At 48.8% G+C, this 15,789-nt stretch overlaps 1 protein-coding gene across 1 annotated transcript in view; it reads left to right on the forward strand.

Annotated features, from left to right (window-relative positions):
* The first annotated feature begins 11,022 nt into the window (after window positions 1-11,022).
* Window positions 11,023-15,789, forward strand: part of BCAS1 (brain enriched myelin associated protein 1) — a 35,044-nt gene continuing 30,277 nt past the window's right edge. The window contains 2 exon segments of the mRNA XM_066561626.1: window positions 11,023-11,091; window positions 11,182-11,263. Of these exon segments, the coding sequence (XP_066417723.1) occupies window positions 11,023-11,091; window positions 11,182-11,263 (151 nt within the window).

Genomic DNA, 15,789 nt, shown 5'->3' on the forward strand with positions numbered 1-15,789 from the left:
ATGGTGAGGGGCTGGGATGGCATTCCCAGAGCAGTGACACAGGGGACACTGGACAGTGACACAGGGAAATCGTTCCCTCTGTGATCCCTGCTCACACTCTGGGATGAAATCCTCTCTGTGAGAGTGAGAGGGGCTGGGATGGCATTCCCAGAGCAGCTGTGGCTGCCCCTGGATAGTGACACAGGGGACAGTGACACAGGGAAATCGTTCCCTCTGTGATCCCTGCTCACACTCTGGGATGAAATCCTCTCTGTGACACTGAGAGGGGCTGGGATGGCATTCCCAGAGCAGCTGTGGCTGCCCCTGGGTGGATCCCTGGAGGTGTCCCAGGCCAGGCTGCAGCAGCCTGGGCAGTGCAAGGCGTCCCTGCCGTGGCTGCAGGGAGGATGGATGAGCTCCAGTGTCCCTGCCAGCTCTGTGGTTCTGCACAGCACTCTCATTAATCTCTGAGCATGCTAAAGGTGGTTTCCAGAGCTGACTAAAATGGGTGGGTTCCCTCGCCCAGGGTTTGGATGTGCTCAGATGGGACCTGGAATGGTTCTGCCTCTTGCACCCGGCCACCCCAGCAGTGCCACACGTGCAGAGCTCCCCTGTCCTGTCCCTCAGGTGTCCCCTCTGCAGTCACATGCCAGCTGCAAAAACATTAACCACGGTGTCCTCTGTAAACCCAGCCCTGCAGCACCTGCTGCTCTCTGGGACATGTGGGCTGTCCCTGATAAGGGCTATCAATCCCCTCACACACAGATAGTGGGAACACCAGGAAAACCCTGCTGAAATATCTGCTATTCCTCTTTCTTTTAGAATTCCATGAGTACACATCATCTCAGCACGGTGATAAAAACCCTTCCTGAGTCACTGCTGGGTTTGTTGTGAGGCCTGAGTGAGTGAGCCCTGACATATGAGTCACCTTAAATCATTAACCACACCTGAAAACACCAGCACGGACTCCCTGACCCCAGGGAACAAATTTAACAACACAAAAACTTGATCTGAGAGAAAAAAAAAAAAAAAAAAAAAAGAGAAAGATAACTTTAGAATGAGCCTGGTTCAGAGCAAACAGCGGCAGTTGTGTGGCTGGAGTCATGTGCTGGCATTTACCCCTCCCTTCACCTCTTGCCTGCACAAGAGGCATCTCCAGAAGGTTTCTCATGCCTAAATTGGGTTTTTTGTTCAGGATGGGAACAAAGGGATGAAGCTGGAGTAGGAGTCAATAATAACAGCTGGTTCATTAATGCTAGAGAGAGAAATCTGATCGTTAAAGAAATGTTTAAGTTACTCTTAATTACCCAAATATCAATGCTCAAATCAACTTCTCTCGGTTGTATTTTTTTATTTAAAAGACAATCACCATGATAACCTAATTTTTTAAAGGATGTATGAGTATGTCCTTGACCTGTTGACACCCACTTGTTATTTTCACAGCTGGGACTTGGGATTTTACTCAAGAAGCTAAAAACAAACCTGCCCATGAGTCTGTCATGACAAGAACAGCTCCTGTGCAGCCAAACTCTCCCCTCAGTCACCACAGTCTGTCCATTTTATTTGTCTATTTTAGCAGCACAAGGACAGCAGTTGGTGTTGTAGCAGCATGGAGGAAACCCAGAGGGCTTGGAAAGATCATAATTTTCCAGAGTAGGCAACTAAAGAGTAGAAATCTCACTTCCAGCTTGAGCTGCACAAACGTGCACAGGCAGGTGCAGTTCATCAGCCAGGATTGTCCTTGGCTGAAGGCAAAGAGAACAGGCAGAAAATTCCTTTGCAGGAGGAAGAAATGGCTGGAAGTACCTGCAAAGGGTTGGAAGGCACAAGGCTGCTTGAGAGCACCTCATTTTGAGTTCCAAATGCTCAGAGACTTAAAACTGAGGTTGATTCTCTGGTGGCACCCTCTACCAGTGAGGAAAAGGGTCAGAAACTCAGAACTGAGGTTGATTATCTGGTGGCACCTTCTCCCAGGGAGGAAAAGGCAAGGCAGGGAGAGTTTTCCAGCCCTGGAAGTTGCAGGACACAGATGCCAGGAGTTGTGTAAATAATGCCCAGAACCTCAGCCCCTGCTGAGCCTGGGATTTGGGGACAGGTGAGGTAAAATCAGCTTCAAACTCCCCTGTAGCAATGGCCAAGTGGGTCAGGATCCTATGGCAAGGTATGGAGTCCCAGAGGGATCCTGGACAGCCCAGACCTGTGTTTCCAATAACCCCAAATGTGATATTGCAGTTGGCCTTTGGTGTGGGCTGGGAGGAGGTTTCTGCTGGGGAAATGATGCAAATCCCACTTTCAGAGAAATCTGCTGGGTTTAACCAGACTTCCCTGGAGCTCTCTCTAATCCCAAATTCATCAACAGGATGCAGAGCAATTGCACAAAAATAAACACAGGGACAGCTCTGAGCCTGACCAAACCCACTTGGAAAGACAAACTGCCAAAGCAGGATGAGCTGGGATCCCTGGTGCTCAGGATCACTCTCACATCCCCCAGGAACCCCAGCGTGGGTTAGAAGGAAAGAACAAATCATGGGCAAAACTGCTGCTTGCTGCAATAATGGAAATTTTGCTGGCTACAATAATGGAAGGGAAGGAAAGGGAAGGGAAGGAAAGGGAAGGGAAGGAAAGGGAAGGGAAGGGAAGGGAAGGGAAGGGAAGGGAAGGGAAGGGAAGGGAAGGGAAGGGAAGGGAAGGGAAGGGAAGGGAAGGGAAGGAAGGAAGGAAGGAAGGAAGGAAGGAAGGAAGGAAGGAAGGAAGGAAGGAAGGAAAGGAGTTTTGGGGTGAAACGCCCGGCTCAGCTGAGCGCACTGAGCATCTCCAGCGGCTTAACGCTGCCACCTGCTGACGGGACTTCCATGGGTATCCCTGAGCTTCCCGGAGCATCCCGAAACTTCCCTGTGCATCCCGGAACTTCCATGGGTATCCCTGAGCTTCCAGGAACATCCCTGTGCTTCCCTGAGCATCCCGAAACTTCCCTGAGCATCCCTGAATTTCCGTCCTGGCCATCTCTGCCAGCTGATGCTGAGAATGTGGTCCGATTTCAAGCTCTAATTGATTTTTACAATGGGTAAAATAAAGGGGGAAATGAAGGGCTCTGTGGGAAGTGTAACTGCCCAGCCTTGGCCACGGGCACAGGTGAGGTCCTGGTCAGGAGCGTCGCTGCTGCAGTGTCACTGCTCCCAGGGAGCTGTGCTGGAGCACTGGGCTGCTCAGGGAGCCCTGGAATTTCCCTGGAATAAAGCTTGGGCTCCCAGCAGTGCTGAGTAATCCGGCAGGGTCACGGAGCTCAGAGGAGTTCGGAAAGGGAAAGGGGAAGGGGAAGGGAAAAGGGAAAGGGGAAAGGAAATGGGAAAAGGGAAAAGGAAAGGGAAAGGGGAAAAGGGGAAAGTGAAAGGGGAAAAAGGAAAAGGGTAAAGGAAATGGGAAAGGGGAAAGGGAAAGGGGAAAGGGAAAAGGGGAAAGGGAAAAGGGGATAGGGAAAAGGAAAGGGGAAAAGGAAAGGGAAAAGGGGAAAGGGGAAAGGGGAAAGGGAAAAGAGAAAAGGGAAAAGAGAAAAGGGAAAAGAGAAAAGGGAAAAGGAAAGGGGAAGGGGAAAGGGGAAAAGGGGAAAAGGGGAAAGGGGAAAGGGAAAAGGGAAAAGGGAAAAGGGAAAAGGGAAAAGGGAAAAGGAAGGGGGAAGGGAAAAGGGGAAAAGGGGAAAGGGAAAAGGGAAAAGGGAAAAGGGGAAAAGGGGGAAAGGGAAAGGGAAAAGGGAAAAAGGAAAGGGAAAAGGGAAAGGGAAAAGGGAAAAGGGGAAAAGGGAAAGGGGAAAGGGAAAGCCCAGGGGCTGGCACAGCTCATGCCTGATATCCCAGTGGCAGCACTAAGATGATATCAAATTCTCCTCCCTCACTAAGGTTAGTATTTCCTCCCATAGCTTTAAAGCCCTTCAGTGGACTGCATCAGGGATATCCATCCTTGTGTTTTCGCTTGGCAGAAATTTAGCAAATCATATTTTTCCAGGGAGAAAAATTGGCTGCAGCTGCCCTAATCCTGCAGTGACCTGAGGAGGTTCTCCTGTGCTGCAGAGGAGCTTTAACCCCGAGCTCCAGGGCAGCTGCAGGAATTCACAGCTGGAATTGCAGGGAGAGCTCTCCCAGGTGATCCCAGTGAGCAGTAAGCACCAGCACAAGGTGCCCAAGGCCATTGATGCCTTTTCTTGGGAGCAGTCCGAAGAAAACAGAAGAAAATTTTGACTTTTTCCTCAGCCCAAAGCCACCAGGGTGGGAAACAAAGGTTTCCCAGCAGCACCTGACAGGAGGGCAGGAGTGAACAGCTCACCTGTGCCCAGCTGGCAGCAGGAATTGGCCAGGACACACCTGGCTGTGGGCACTCTGCTCTTCCCAGCTCTGCCCATCCCAGCAGAGCAGGCTCAGCCTCGGGCCTGGCCCCTCCTCAGCACAGGAGAACATCCCAGACCTGACCCACACGGGCCAAACTGCCCCAAAATCCATCACTTCCCTGCCCCTGCTGCAGGTCCCTGCTCAGGTGCCTGCTACTTCCTCACTCGAGGAAAAAAAATAAATACAGAATTTACAAGAAGACTTTTTTTTTACTTCTTTTTCTTTTTAGTAGCTGCAGCTCCTCAAATTGTCCATATTTCAGGCTTGGGAAGGGGAAGCAGTGACAGGAAAGCAGAGCTGGGGGTTCAAAGCAGAGCCTGCTGGGGACAGTGGTGACCCAGGCTGTGCAGAAGGAAGTGAATATTTGACAGAGTGTTGTTATCATCACTGCATATTTGATAGAGACCTAAAGTGCTCCTACAGGAGAGTAATTGTGGCTCAAATGCCTGTTCCACCCACTGAGGCACCACAGCTACAATAACTCTCTGTCTCAGTCCTGACACAGGAACCTTTTATCTGTTCTAGAAGCTCCCACGTGGAGAAATAGCTGGAGTAGAGTCCGTAATGCTCCCTCTTTGAACCCAGAAGAACAGTGGCAGCAGGAACCTGGGGGATTTCTGTGATGGGGGAAGGAAAAAGAGACAATCAGATCAGCAGCTCCCTTCCTACACCAACACTGTGACTCACAGTCTGCAGGAGCTCCAGGCTGAAAAATCATTGAAAACACTGCTCAGGCATCTCTGGGAAGCAGAATGAGGGAATGTTTCCCATTGAGCTCCAGCTGGAGTGTGTGAGCCAGAGTGGGGATCTGCAGGGGCTCCTCTGGGCTTGGGGCAGCTGCTGCAGAGCCAGGAGGGGCTGCAGCCTCAGCCAGGGCCTGCTGAGAGGCACAGGGAGCAGGGCAATAACCAGGGATGGTGCTGCTTCCCAGAGCTCCTGCGCTGGAGCAATCATTGTCTGCTTTTCACTGCCCACTCAGAGCACAAGGCAGAGCCAGCCATCAATGGGGACTCTGTGAGAGACAGCAGGGAAACCCCTCTGGCTGAAAACATCACTGGGGCAACCACCAGGAGCCGCCAGCTGTACAGGAGCCAGGCCCAATCCAGCCTAGAACTCCAGCAGAACTTCAGCAGAACCAGTTTTCCCTGGAGCTCTGAGCCAGGCTTTTCAGGTTTGCAGGAACACAAGGAGCTCAGCTGTGCTTTCCTTCTGCAGTTCAAAGCAGCACCTGCTCCCCCAGAGAGGAGGATGTTCGTGGTGATGGGCATCACTTCACCTCTGCACCAACCCAGGCTCGTGCCTGTCCCCAGGATTATGGATTTTGTCATGGATATCAGGAATTTTGGAGGGCCAGCACCTTATTTTGGAGTCTGTCAGGTGTGGAAGGCCCAGCTGTGTGACAGCGTCAGTCGCTGCACTGCCTCAGGTTCTTGGGAACCTTCTCTAAGAAGGTTGAACTGGCAGCAGAACCCTCAGAGGGTCACTCAGAACGCAGGAATGCAGGCTCCAGGTGAAGAATCAAACCCTGTGGATCTCAGAGGCCCAGGGGCTGGATCTGGCATTCAGGAGGCTCCCACAGCTCTCCCTGCCCGGGATCCAGGATCCATCAATCCATGCAAATGTTGGGCTCTGCCATCTGAAAGAATCCCTGATTCACTCCATCCATCCTCTTCTGAGAGAAACATCAAAGCTGAATCAAAACCTCATTTATATTTTGTTCCAAATGTCAGGATTCCACTGGAGCTATGCTTCATTTTGCTTTTTGCTCAGCTGCTCTCCTGCAGGTTTTGCTGCTGGATAAACCTTGGCAGCAGCAGCCAGATGGAAACCCTCAGCTCCAACCCAGCCAGCAGCATCTCCAGAGCACGTGTGGCAGGGGCACACACAGACCAGGAGTCATCTGCTCCTCCACTGTCAATATTTGAATGCTCTTGGCTCTGGCTCTGGACAGCCACAAAGAAGCTGGTTAATCATTGATAATTGCTGGGAGCTCTGTGCCATTGATGAACAGGAAGTTTTATGCAGCTGTCAGATGCACGAGCTGAGCATTTCCTGCAGGGGAGGAAGATTTATTTGGTGACAGCTTCATTGGAGATTTTTAGAAAGAAAAAATAGCATTTTGAGGGATGGAAAATCATGAAAGCAGCACAGCTTCCTGTGCTTTGCAGAAGATTTTCTGTGGCTGCCACCCAGCTAAATAATTCCCAATTTGGCAAAACAAAACTTGCTGTGTGCCCCTCTGGTCTGTCCTTGATTGAAACATGGGATGGCTTTGAAATTACTGGGAAAGAATATTAAAGAGTTGAAAGACACCTCAAAGAATGGATGGTTCATTGTCCACACAACTGGGAAAAATTAATCAGGATAAAGCTCACTGTGATGGGTAAATTCAGGGAAAAGCCTTTTTTTGAGGAAAAGGAGCGCTGAAATTCTCATATTCACAGGTGAAGGACTTGATAATCCAAATTACTTCCTTCATGATGAATATTAAGGTTTTAAGGCTGAATTTGAAGACATTTTAGGAGCAAATAGATCCGTGGAAGGCAAAATATGGTGCAAACATATAGTGAATGTAATGAGCTTCTCTTACAGAAATGAAGCATTTCCAGAATTAAATATTTACATCTTGCATTTCAAAACCACTTTACAATAATATTTAACCAGGGAGAAAGAAAAAAAAAATTAAAATAAAGAGACAATTATTCCAGCATTATTGTATGGGTGAGTGGTTTCACAGCCAGGCTGGGATTCTTGCCTCAGCCCAGGGATAAGTTCTGTTCCAGGGATGGTTCCTAAACCAGATCCTGTCTGTGGATGGAACTTTGAGACTGCCCTGGTACAATGTCACCTGAGCTGGTAGCAGACAGGGATTTGCACCAAGGAGTAAATGAGAAAGATGCTTGACCCAGTGCTGGAAGGAAAGGGGGAATCAGGATATCCCCTCCCTGCTGAGGTGCTGGATGCAGATTCCTGCTCTGGTTCCACCCCTGCAGGTTCCTCATCACCCCTGAAACATCTGAACCCTCCCCAGCCAGCACAACCCTCCTGACAAATCCATTTTCCTCTCTTTGTCACGATTAATAACAGAATTCTACCCAAATCCATAGAGCAGCTCTGAAATAAAAGTGCCAGCTGGACGATGCAAGCAAGTCAATGGTGTTCCTTTCAAACCATAGAACTGGGAATTTTTTCTTGCTATTTTGCTCGCCTGTGGAAACCTTTGCAAAGGCAGGTTTTATTGACTGAGGTGCTGTGGAAACTGAGAACAAAAAGCTCTCCCTGCTGCAGACACCCCCAGTGTGAGTGTGGGCTCTGTGACTCACCTGAGGGAGCAGCAAATGGTGACAATGGCTTTAAAATAGCAGCACTTAGTCAGGCTGCACACTCTGGAAGGGGGATTAGGAGCCACACTGACAACAGCAAACAGTCGTGCCGCTAAAAGAACTTTGGGATTTTTCTGCATTTTGGGAAAAGGTCACGTTGGGAAGGGGTCTGTGGGTGTCCAGCACAATGTCACCATTCCCACTGCAGGCGGTGAGGGGCTGCCCCAGGGATCCACAGGTGCCTTGGAGCAGGTTTGGGCAGCCAGAGAGCTGGGAAAACACCTGGGGAGGGGCACGGGGCTGCTCCACCCGGCTGTGTTTGCAGGCAGTGTTTGTGAGCACTCCCTGCTCTCTGGGGCAGAGCAGGGACAGGGACAGTGGCGCAGCACTCGGGGCTGGCTGAGCAGCGCACCCATCACCTGCACCAGCTCCCAGAGGCTGTCCCAGCCCCTCTGCCCCAGGTAACTCCCTCAGATCCTTTCTATCCTCCATCTCCTTCCTTCCCTCTGTGCAGCTCTGCTCTGCTGGTTTGGCTTTTCCTGGGTTTTCCTCTCACAAAAGCATTTTTTGCACTTGCTTTTTGCTGCTCCGCTCCAGCAGTCCTGCCTGTGCTCTCCTGCCCAAGGATCTCGGGAGCTCCTGCAAGTCTCCTTTTCTGTATTTGTGTTTTAAAGCACCTGCTCTGCCTTTCCCCAGCAGTGCCCTGGCCTTTCCTGCACGATGGGAGCACAGCTTGGTGGCAGAGCTTTCCCCAGCCACACTGGCACTGCTTGCTCACCTGGTGCCATTGTCCCCTCCCTGAGAGCCCAGGGTGTGAATGTTTGAGCTGTTTTGCTTTTCCCACTCGGCTCCAGCGTGGAGTGGCTGAAAGAATTGTTCAAAACAGTCCCAAGAGCCTGAAGGGCAGCAAGGCAGCATGTCCTGCCTGCCCAGCCCCTGCCAGGCTGGCTCCCAGGCGCTCCTGGGTGTTCCTTGTTTGCTGTGGTGACTCATCCCAGCTGTCCCAGCTCCTGCTGTCCCTGTGTGCCCACTGCTCCTGCCCAGCTCTGCCAGGGCTCAGAGCCACCTGCCCTGCTCCCCCTGTCCCTCCCTGCAGGACCAGGCAGAGCTGCTCCCAAGGTAAGCAGGGTTTCTGAACTCTGTGCTGTTACCAGCCCTTTCTTTGCTCCGCGTCAATCAGAGCTGGAAATTCTGCTTTTCCACCTGGACGTGGCCACGTCCTCAAGCTCAGCTGGGTTCCAAGGGCAGGGAAATTGATTGTTTTCTGTGATGTTTAAATGCAACATTTGGTAAGTTTTAGGGGGGAGTTAATTGTGGGCTTTTGGCATTTACAGACATGGGTGATATTCCCATGTCAATATTCCCATTGCAATATTCCAGGCTGGTCAATACATCAGGGAGGTGAGGCTTGGCTGCCTTTAGCAGCACACAGCAGATCATAGATTTTGATATAATTTTCTCTCATATTTTCATAGCTTTTACCATTCTGCCAGGACCAAACTGGCGATTTTTGAGAGAGAGAGAGAGAGAAAAAGGAGGATTTTCCCAAGCCTTGAACTTGGCACACTGTGGTGCACGTAACATTAAAACCAATTAAAAATGTATTTATTTTCCTTTTGAATTATTTTCTGCATTACAATGGAAGCAGTGAGGCATAATTTGGGAAAGGGATTGTTTCAGAGCTGTAGAAGCTGGTAGTTCATGTTCCTTTTGCAACCAGTCAGGCTGGATTCCAGCTGGCCTGAGGGAGCCCCCACAAGGAGAATACCCTTGGAACTGGGTGAAAAACCTGCACCTAGGAAGGGAGCCTCAGGACAGGGACCACTGCAGCTCCTGCTGACTTTTAGGGGCTTTCCTCTCATTTTGAAGAATGATCAGAATCATCTCTTTTCCCCTCTCAGCCCTCCAAATTCATCTCCTCCCATAAAAGCTGTGACATTTTCTCTCCCAAAGTGAGGAAGTTCTTTCTGCAAAGCCCTGGCACAGCTGCAGGCAGGAGGATCTCTTTACATCCCTCTGCATGAAGATGCAAGGTGCATCTCCCTGTCTGGAGCCTCCCCAGGCTGAGTTCCTGTGTCACTGCCCCAGGTGGCCCTGCCTGGCCAGGGGCTGGGTGATCTCCAAGGGCCCTTCCAACCAAATTCTGCTGCAATTCCCCGATTATCCACCCCACAAACACATCGTGAGGGCTCCTTCATTTGCCTTTATTTGCCTTCACATTGAATAACTCCAGCTTTAAGCCACGCTGTATCAAATGAGAGAAAAACGGATCTGAGCACATCCACAGAGGCCTGAGCACTCTGGGAAAAACAAAAAAACCCATTCCATGGGAATGCCAGGGCTGGAGCTGCTGTTTGTCAGCTCTGGAGCCACACGGGGACACTCAGCTGCAGGAGCTGGCACAAGGGCACAGCTGTGACATCAGCTGCCACTTTGAGTCATTTTGTGCTTGGATCACCACTGCTGCTGCTCACAGCTGTCTATAGGTGGCAGTGACCTGTCATTTTTCTTTAAAGTAGGGCAGAAACAGCACACACGGATGTTTTCTAAATCACACAGGGGTTTGGGGTGGAAGGGACCTTAAAGCTCATCCTGTCCCACCCCTTCCAGGACAGGGACACCTTCCAGTGTCCCAGGCTGCTCCCAGCCTGGCCTTGGGCACTGCCAGGGACCCAGGGGCAGCCACAGCTCCAAACTCTCCATGTGCACAGCAGAGAACAGAGTTTGGTGTTTTGGAGTCACATTTGGGATTGTGTAGCCAAGTTTTCCCATGTTTAGCAAAAAGCCCCTCCTGTTCATCTCCATCTTTCCTTGAGAGAGTTCCTGTGAGTGAAAATGTTTTGAAATTCCACATGGCTGCTGTGTGTGTTTTGTTTCAGTGAGAATTATAAACTGGATTTAGGAAATGGCCGAGCTCCCCTAGAGCAGAATCTGCCAGAGCTCAGAGCCTGTGGCCCCTGCTCTGCATCGTCTCCAGACACCTCACCTGGAGTGAGGAAATCTGCACCAACAGGAGGCTGCAGGGGCTGAGGATCAGAAATCGTGTTTGAAATCTTTTTCAAACAAAAAATCTTTTTCAAATCTTTTCAAACGAACCTTGTTTGAAATCTTTTTCAAACCAGAAAAGTTCGTTGGCTCGTGCCATTTTTGGGAGCAGCTGTGAGCCCTGAGCACGATGGGCTCGGGGCAGGCTGAGGATGGGGCAGGTGCCCTGGGTGGGGTTTTAGGGATTTTAACACCTGCCCCCATTGGCTCTCTCCTAACTAGAACTGGCAGTGAATTCATATTAATGACAGAGAGGGGTGATTTGGGGTTTGTCTCTCCTGTGCCTCGCAGCAGCGATGGGGAACAACCTGAGCGTGCCAGAGGAAGCTGAGGATGGCAACGCCTGCACGGTGAAGAGTTACCAGGTGAGTCACCCCATCCCACCTCCCCTGGCTGCTGCCAGTGCGATTTTCACCCCTTTGATGTCCTAAAAACTCTGTTCTTTGTTACTCCAGCCTCTCTCCGAGTCTCCCGATGGTACTGCGAATGGATCCGTGGTGTTTGTTCAGAGCCCTCCCCCGGCAGTGAATGGTGAAGGTATGGGCTGGGAAAGGGGTTGGAAATGCCCTGGGGGAGGTTGGGACCGAAGGAACAATAAATGATGGCTTTGAATTGGGGATGGACCCGTGGTCCAGCTCTGACTTGGAAATGTGGCTCTGCAGAAGCTGCAAAGTTTAAATACAGCAAAAAGAAAAATTAGGAATTCTTTCCGAAGTTCTCTGGATGCTGGTTAACAGTTCTGGGGGTTTGGTTGTGCCCTGGCCCCAAAAAGGGGATTTAGAGGGGAGGGCTTTGTGTGGAGCATCACCAGGCAGGGGTGCTCTGGTGCTGGTCCCTGCCGGGTTTGGGACAATTCCCCCCTTGCCCAGGCTCTGGGGGAATTCCTGGCGCAGTTCGTGTCTCCAGCCAGCCCTGGGGGAATTGGTGCTGCAAGGAGCCCGAATGCTGGCTCGTGGAAAGGACAGAATGTGGCACTGTAGGGGGATCCTGGACTCTTGGAGAGGTTTGGGGTTTCTGGGGGACACCAGGAGATGTTTTACAGGAAGAGAAGAGTTCATGTGTTGGAAAGGGATAAAAATCCATGCCCTGGCTGTGTGTTCTGATCCACAGGATGATAAAGTCTTAGAAACCACCTCTGCATTTTTAAATATGAGCCCATATTTCTGATCTTCTCTGCAGCAATTTCCAACAACTGAAATTGTAGAAATGCCTTATTCATGATAGAATCCTTATCCAGCTGAACATTTCCACCTTATTCTCTCTTTTCTGGCCCTGTGTTCTTGAGCAGGGGCATTGCTTTGACTTGATATATACTGAGCAGTTATTTATTAACAATTAAATATATATAGGGAATTTTTTCTGTCTTGTTTTTGATTTTTAAATAGTGATTGGCTGGGAAAAGCACCAGAGAGGGGCAGGCATTAAAGCTGCAGTGAAGTTATTGAATCAGAATTACATTTGGCCCCTTCTGCTCCTGAGCTGGGCCTTAGTGAGTGTTTAATGTACAGAAACCATCCTTGCTCTCGTTCTGGAGGTTGCAGCCCTTCCTAAAGAGAGGAAATCTCCAGCGAGAGCTTCATAACAAAATCTAGCTGTTTAACAAAATGTAATAAAATGAAGCTCCTGAGCTTGAATTCTAGAGAATTTAGAATAAATCTCAGTTATTTCTTCCCCTGCCCACTAATTAAATAAACTCTGTCCCTTCTATGGATAAACTGTGGATATGGAATGGGATTATTAAATCCCATTCCAGCCCAGTTTGGTGGGGTCAGAGGGGATGGCTCTGCAGGTGAGTGTGCCCAGGTGTGCAGCTGGACCCCGAGCCCCTCTTCCACCTCAAAATCCCGCTGTGAGCTGCACGCCCGAGCATTACAAAGTGGTTTCCAAGTGGTTTTGAGAAGTTATCTCCACATACTCAAGGGCAGTTGCTCTCATCCACAGGCGCATGGCTCTTCCTGCTTTTCACACCTCATTAATTTCTCCTTCCACCTCGTGCTGCCTTTGGAGCCTTTCTGAGCAGCAGCTCCACCCCATGCACAGCTCTGAGGTCCAGCCACGCTCGTGGGCACTGCTGTTCCTTTTCTTTTCAGAATAAATAAACCCCAACAATTCCTCTTCAATCTTATCAGCAAAGAAAATGCTTGATAATTCTGTGCTGAGAAAAATACTTTCTGATTTGTTGTTGACCCTCTCAGTCTGTCACAGGCACTTGAAAAATCTAAATTTTGGTAAAAATAATCAAAGGCCGGTGGGGGATATACAGATGGATCTGATAACAGCTCAGAACCTCTGCTCCACGGCCCAAATTTCCCAGTGCCATCCCACCATAAGTCACTTTAAGCAGTTGCCTACCAGCAAAGCCTCTCTGTGTGTTTTTTTTTCTGGTGTAAACCAGCAGAGTTCTGAGGAGGAAATAAAAGCCAGATGATTTTCACTGCCTGAAGACCTAGAAAATACACGTACATTTTATTCCTCATATGTAAAATGAAGCATATGGGACTGCTTTACTTAAATGGATTATCTAATTAATGTAACTGCTAAATCAGTTTAAGTAGCAAGTTGAAAAATTAGACGTTCCTGTGTTGATATTTCTTGTGTTTAAACTTTTTTCCTGTTTGAAAAGCAGCTTAAATAATTGAGATACCATTGAAATCTCCATGTTTGTGCAATGTAATCCAGGTTTGGGAGAAATACAAGTGATAGAAGCTATTACTACAAAAACATAGTTGGTGGTATTTCTAAAATGAAATACTGTAATAAAAAGCATTTTGGGGGCATGGAGTGAGGAATTTGGGGGAAAAAAAGGGGAATCTTGTTGTACTTTCAGTAATAAAAGCACTTGGTGAGCAACAGGTGAAGGGGCAAGGTTGGAATTGGAGGTTTCTGTCTCCGATTTGCACTACACAGAGCAGAAATGCAGCAGGAGGACAAAACAGCAACAATTCCTGTGGGCTTGGCTGGTAATTCCATGCAGATTGGAACAACCTGCTCCTAAAAAGAATTACAAAGGGGTTAAAAAGATTACAAAGGAGAAAGGTTGAGTGGAGATGCAGCTCCTTTGTCCCAGAGGATAAATCCCATTCAGCAGATCCTGCCAGCAGCCAGAGCCCAGCAGAAACCCTGAAATGTGAAGTATTTCAGGGATGCTTTTAGAGAATAATCGTTCCTGTTCTTGCTGCTGACTCCTCTGCCCCTATTTCCATTAATTTCTGGAAATCTGCAGGTAAATAACAATGCAAGGTAAATTAGTGAAACAAGATGATTCTTGGAGCAAAAAAAATTATTTGCATGGAATAGTGGAGTAAGATGGCAAAAAGATATTAGTGTGTTCCTTCTTTTTTTAAGGAAGGATGAGACTTTTTTTGTTTTATTTTGCATTTGTATTTGCTGCAGGAATTCATTCAGGGCAGTTGTACCCTGTGCTGCCCTGCTCTGCTGGAATTCCTGGTGCCAAATGTTGCCTTGTAGCCCTTAATGGTTTCTTCATGGCCATTAAAATATTTTCTTCGTGATTATCTGAACAGCAGGGGAGAAAAAAGTGCTGTAGGGCTCTAATTCCATGGCTAAGCAAAATATTTGTTTGTGGCTGGCTTGTAGTCAAAAGAGAGGAATGAGATGAGCTTTAAGGTCCCTTCCAACCCAAACCAATCCATGATTCTGTGATATTGCATTAACCATTGAGCTTCTCTATTTTTTTACTAATTCAAGGAAAAAATGTTGGTCTAATTTGCCAAATTCCAGGGGAAAAAAAAATGTGTTTTTACAGAAGAGGGACTTTGTATAGCCACAAAATTTCCTTTTTAACACACCCTGATGAAGGGAAGGGGAAAGAGAGACAAATCTTCTGGAGTGTGGCTGCCTTTTGTTGAAAGAGTTGGAAGGCAAACGCTGGAGCAGGAGTGCTCTGAAACGCAGTCTGTAAATTGTGTATTGATTTTCATCTCAGAGCAGCTTTTAATCTCAGTCACAGCGAGCAGCTTTGATCTGCTCAAAGACCTGGCCTAGAATTTGGGGGGGTTTGCTTATCTTTGCAATTCTGCCTCTGGGTTGAGGAATAAATCTGGAAAGAAAAAATGCCACTTGTGTGTCTTTAAAAACAAAAATAACACACACTTTTCAGCCAAATACTGGAATTTCAGGGCTTTTCTCCCTCGGCTTGCTGTGCCTGTTCAGTGCAGCCCAGCACTGGGATCTGCCCTGGCCCTGGCTGAGCAGAATTTCCTTGGAGCAGCTGGAGCTCTCCTGACACAACACACACACAGCAGAGCCCATGGCAGTGACATTTGCCAGGGCTTCCATTCCTTCCTCGAGAATTTGAGATAAAAGGAGCTCCATGGGTTCCTGAGCTGCTACTTGTTGAGCTGGTTTTCTTAGTGCTGAGCTTCTGTCCCTATTTTTGAGCCCAAGCCAGTTTTCCTGTGGTTCATTTGTTATCTGTTACATAAAGCAGAAGTTCAGCATCTCTTACAATTATTTTCCTATGGATATTGTTTCTCCTTTCTTTAGCTGGGGAAGGGTTTTTGATTTTTGCTTCCTTCCCAAGTTTCCAACTACAATTAGAAGTTCTTTTTCAAACTTTACTACAGGAGGCTCAGGAAACTAGAGGTGGTCCTTAGTGGCCCCAGCTGAGTATCTCAATAGGTGCTGGAGTAGCTGTAATTTGCACTTTTGCTGTGCCTGTCAGGACACTGAAATTGAAACTGGTGCTCATGAAATATCACAGGAGGATATTGCTGCCCAAGGGCTTCTGCCAGTGGAGCTGCTTCCTCACAGGAACAGCAGAAGAAGAATGCAGGGGAAAAAATAAATTCATGTATGCCCAGAAAGCGGAAATCTCTTTGCCTGCCAGAACAGGCAGTGCTGGGGAGCTCTGGCCACTCTGCCCAAAACACAAAGAAGGGGCAAAAGGCTCATTAAGAATGATCCAAGGGCAGCTGTGGCTGCTGTCACCACGGCCCTGAGGGTGTCACCTGTGCCCCTGCTGCTGGCAGGTGTTTGGGTGAAGTCCCTTCAGGTGCTGCTGGCACATTCCAGCACTGCCCCACTGCACCCCCAGCACGGGC

Source organism: Molothrus aeneus, chromosome 17 (genome assembly GCF_037042795.1).
Source record: "Molothrus aeneus isolate 106 chromosome 17, BPBGC_Maene_1.0, whole genome shotgun sequence".
NCBI classification, from domain to species: Eukaryota; Metazoa; Chordata; class Aves; order Passeriformes; family Icteridae; genus Molothrus; species Molothrus aeneus.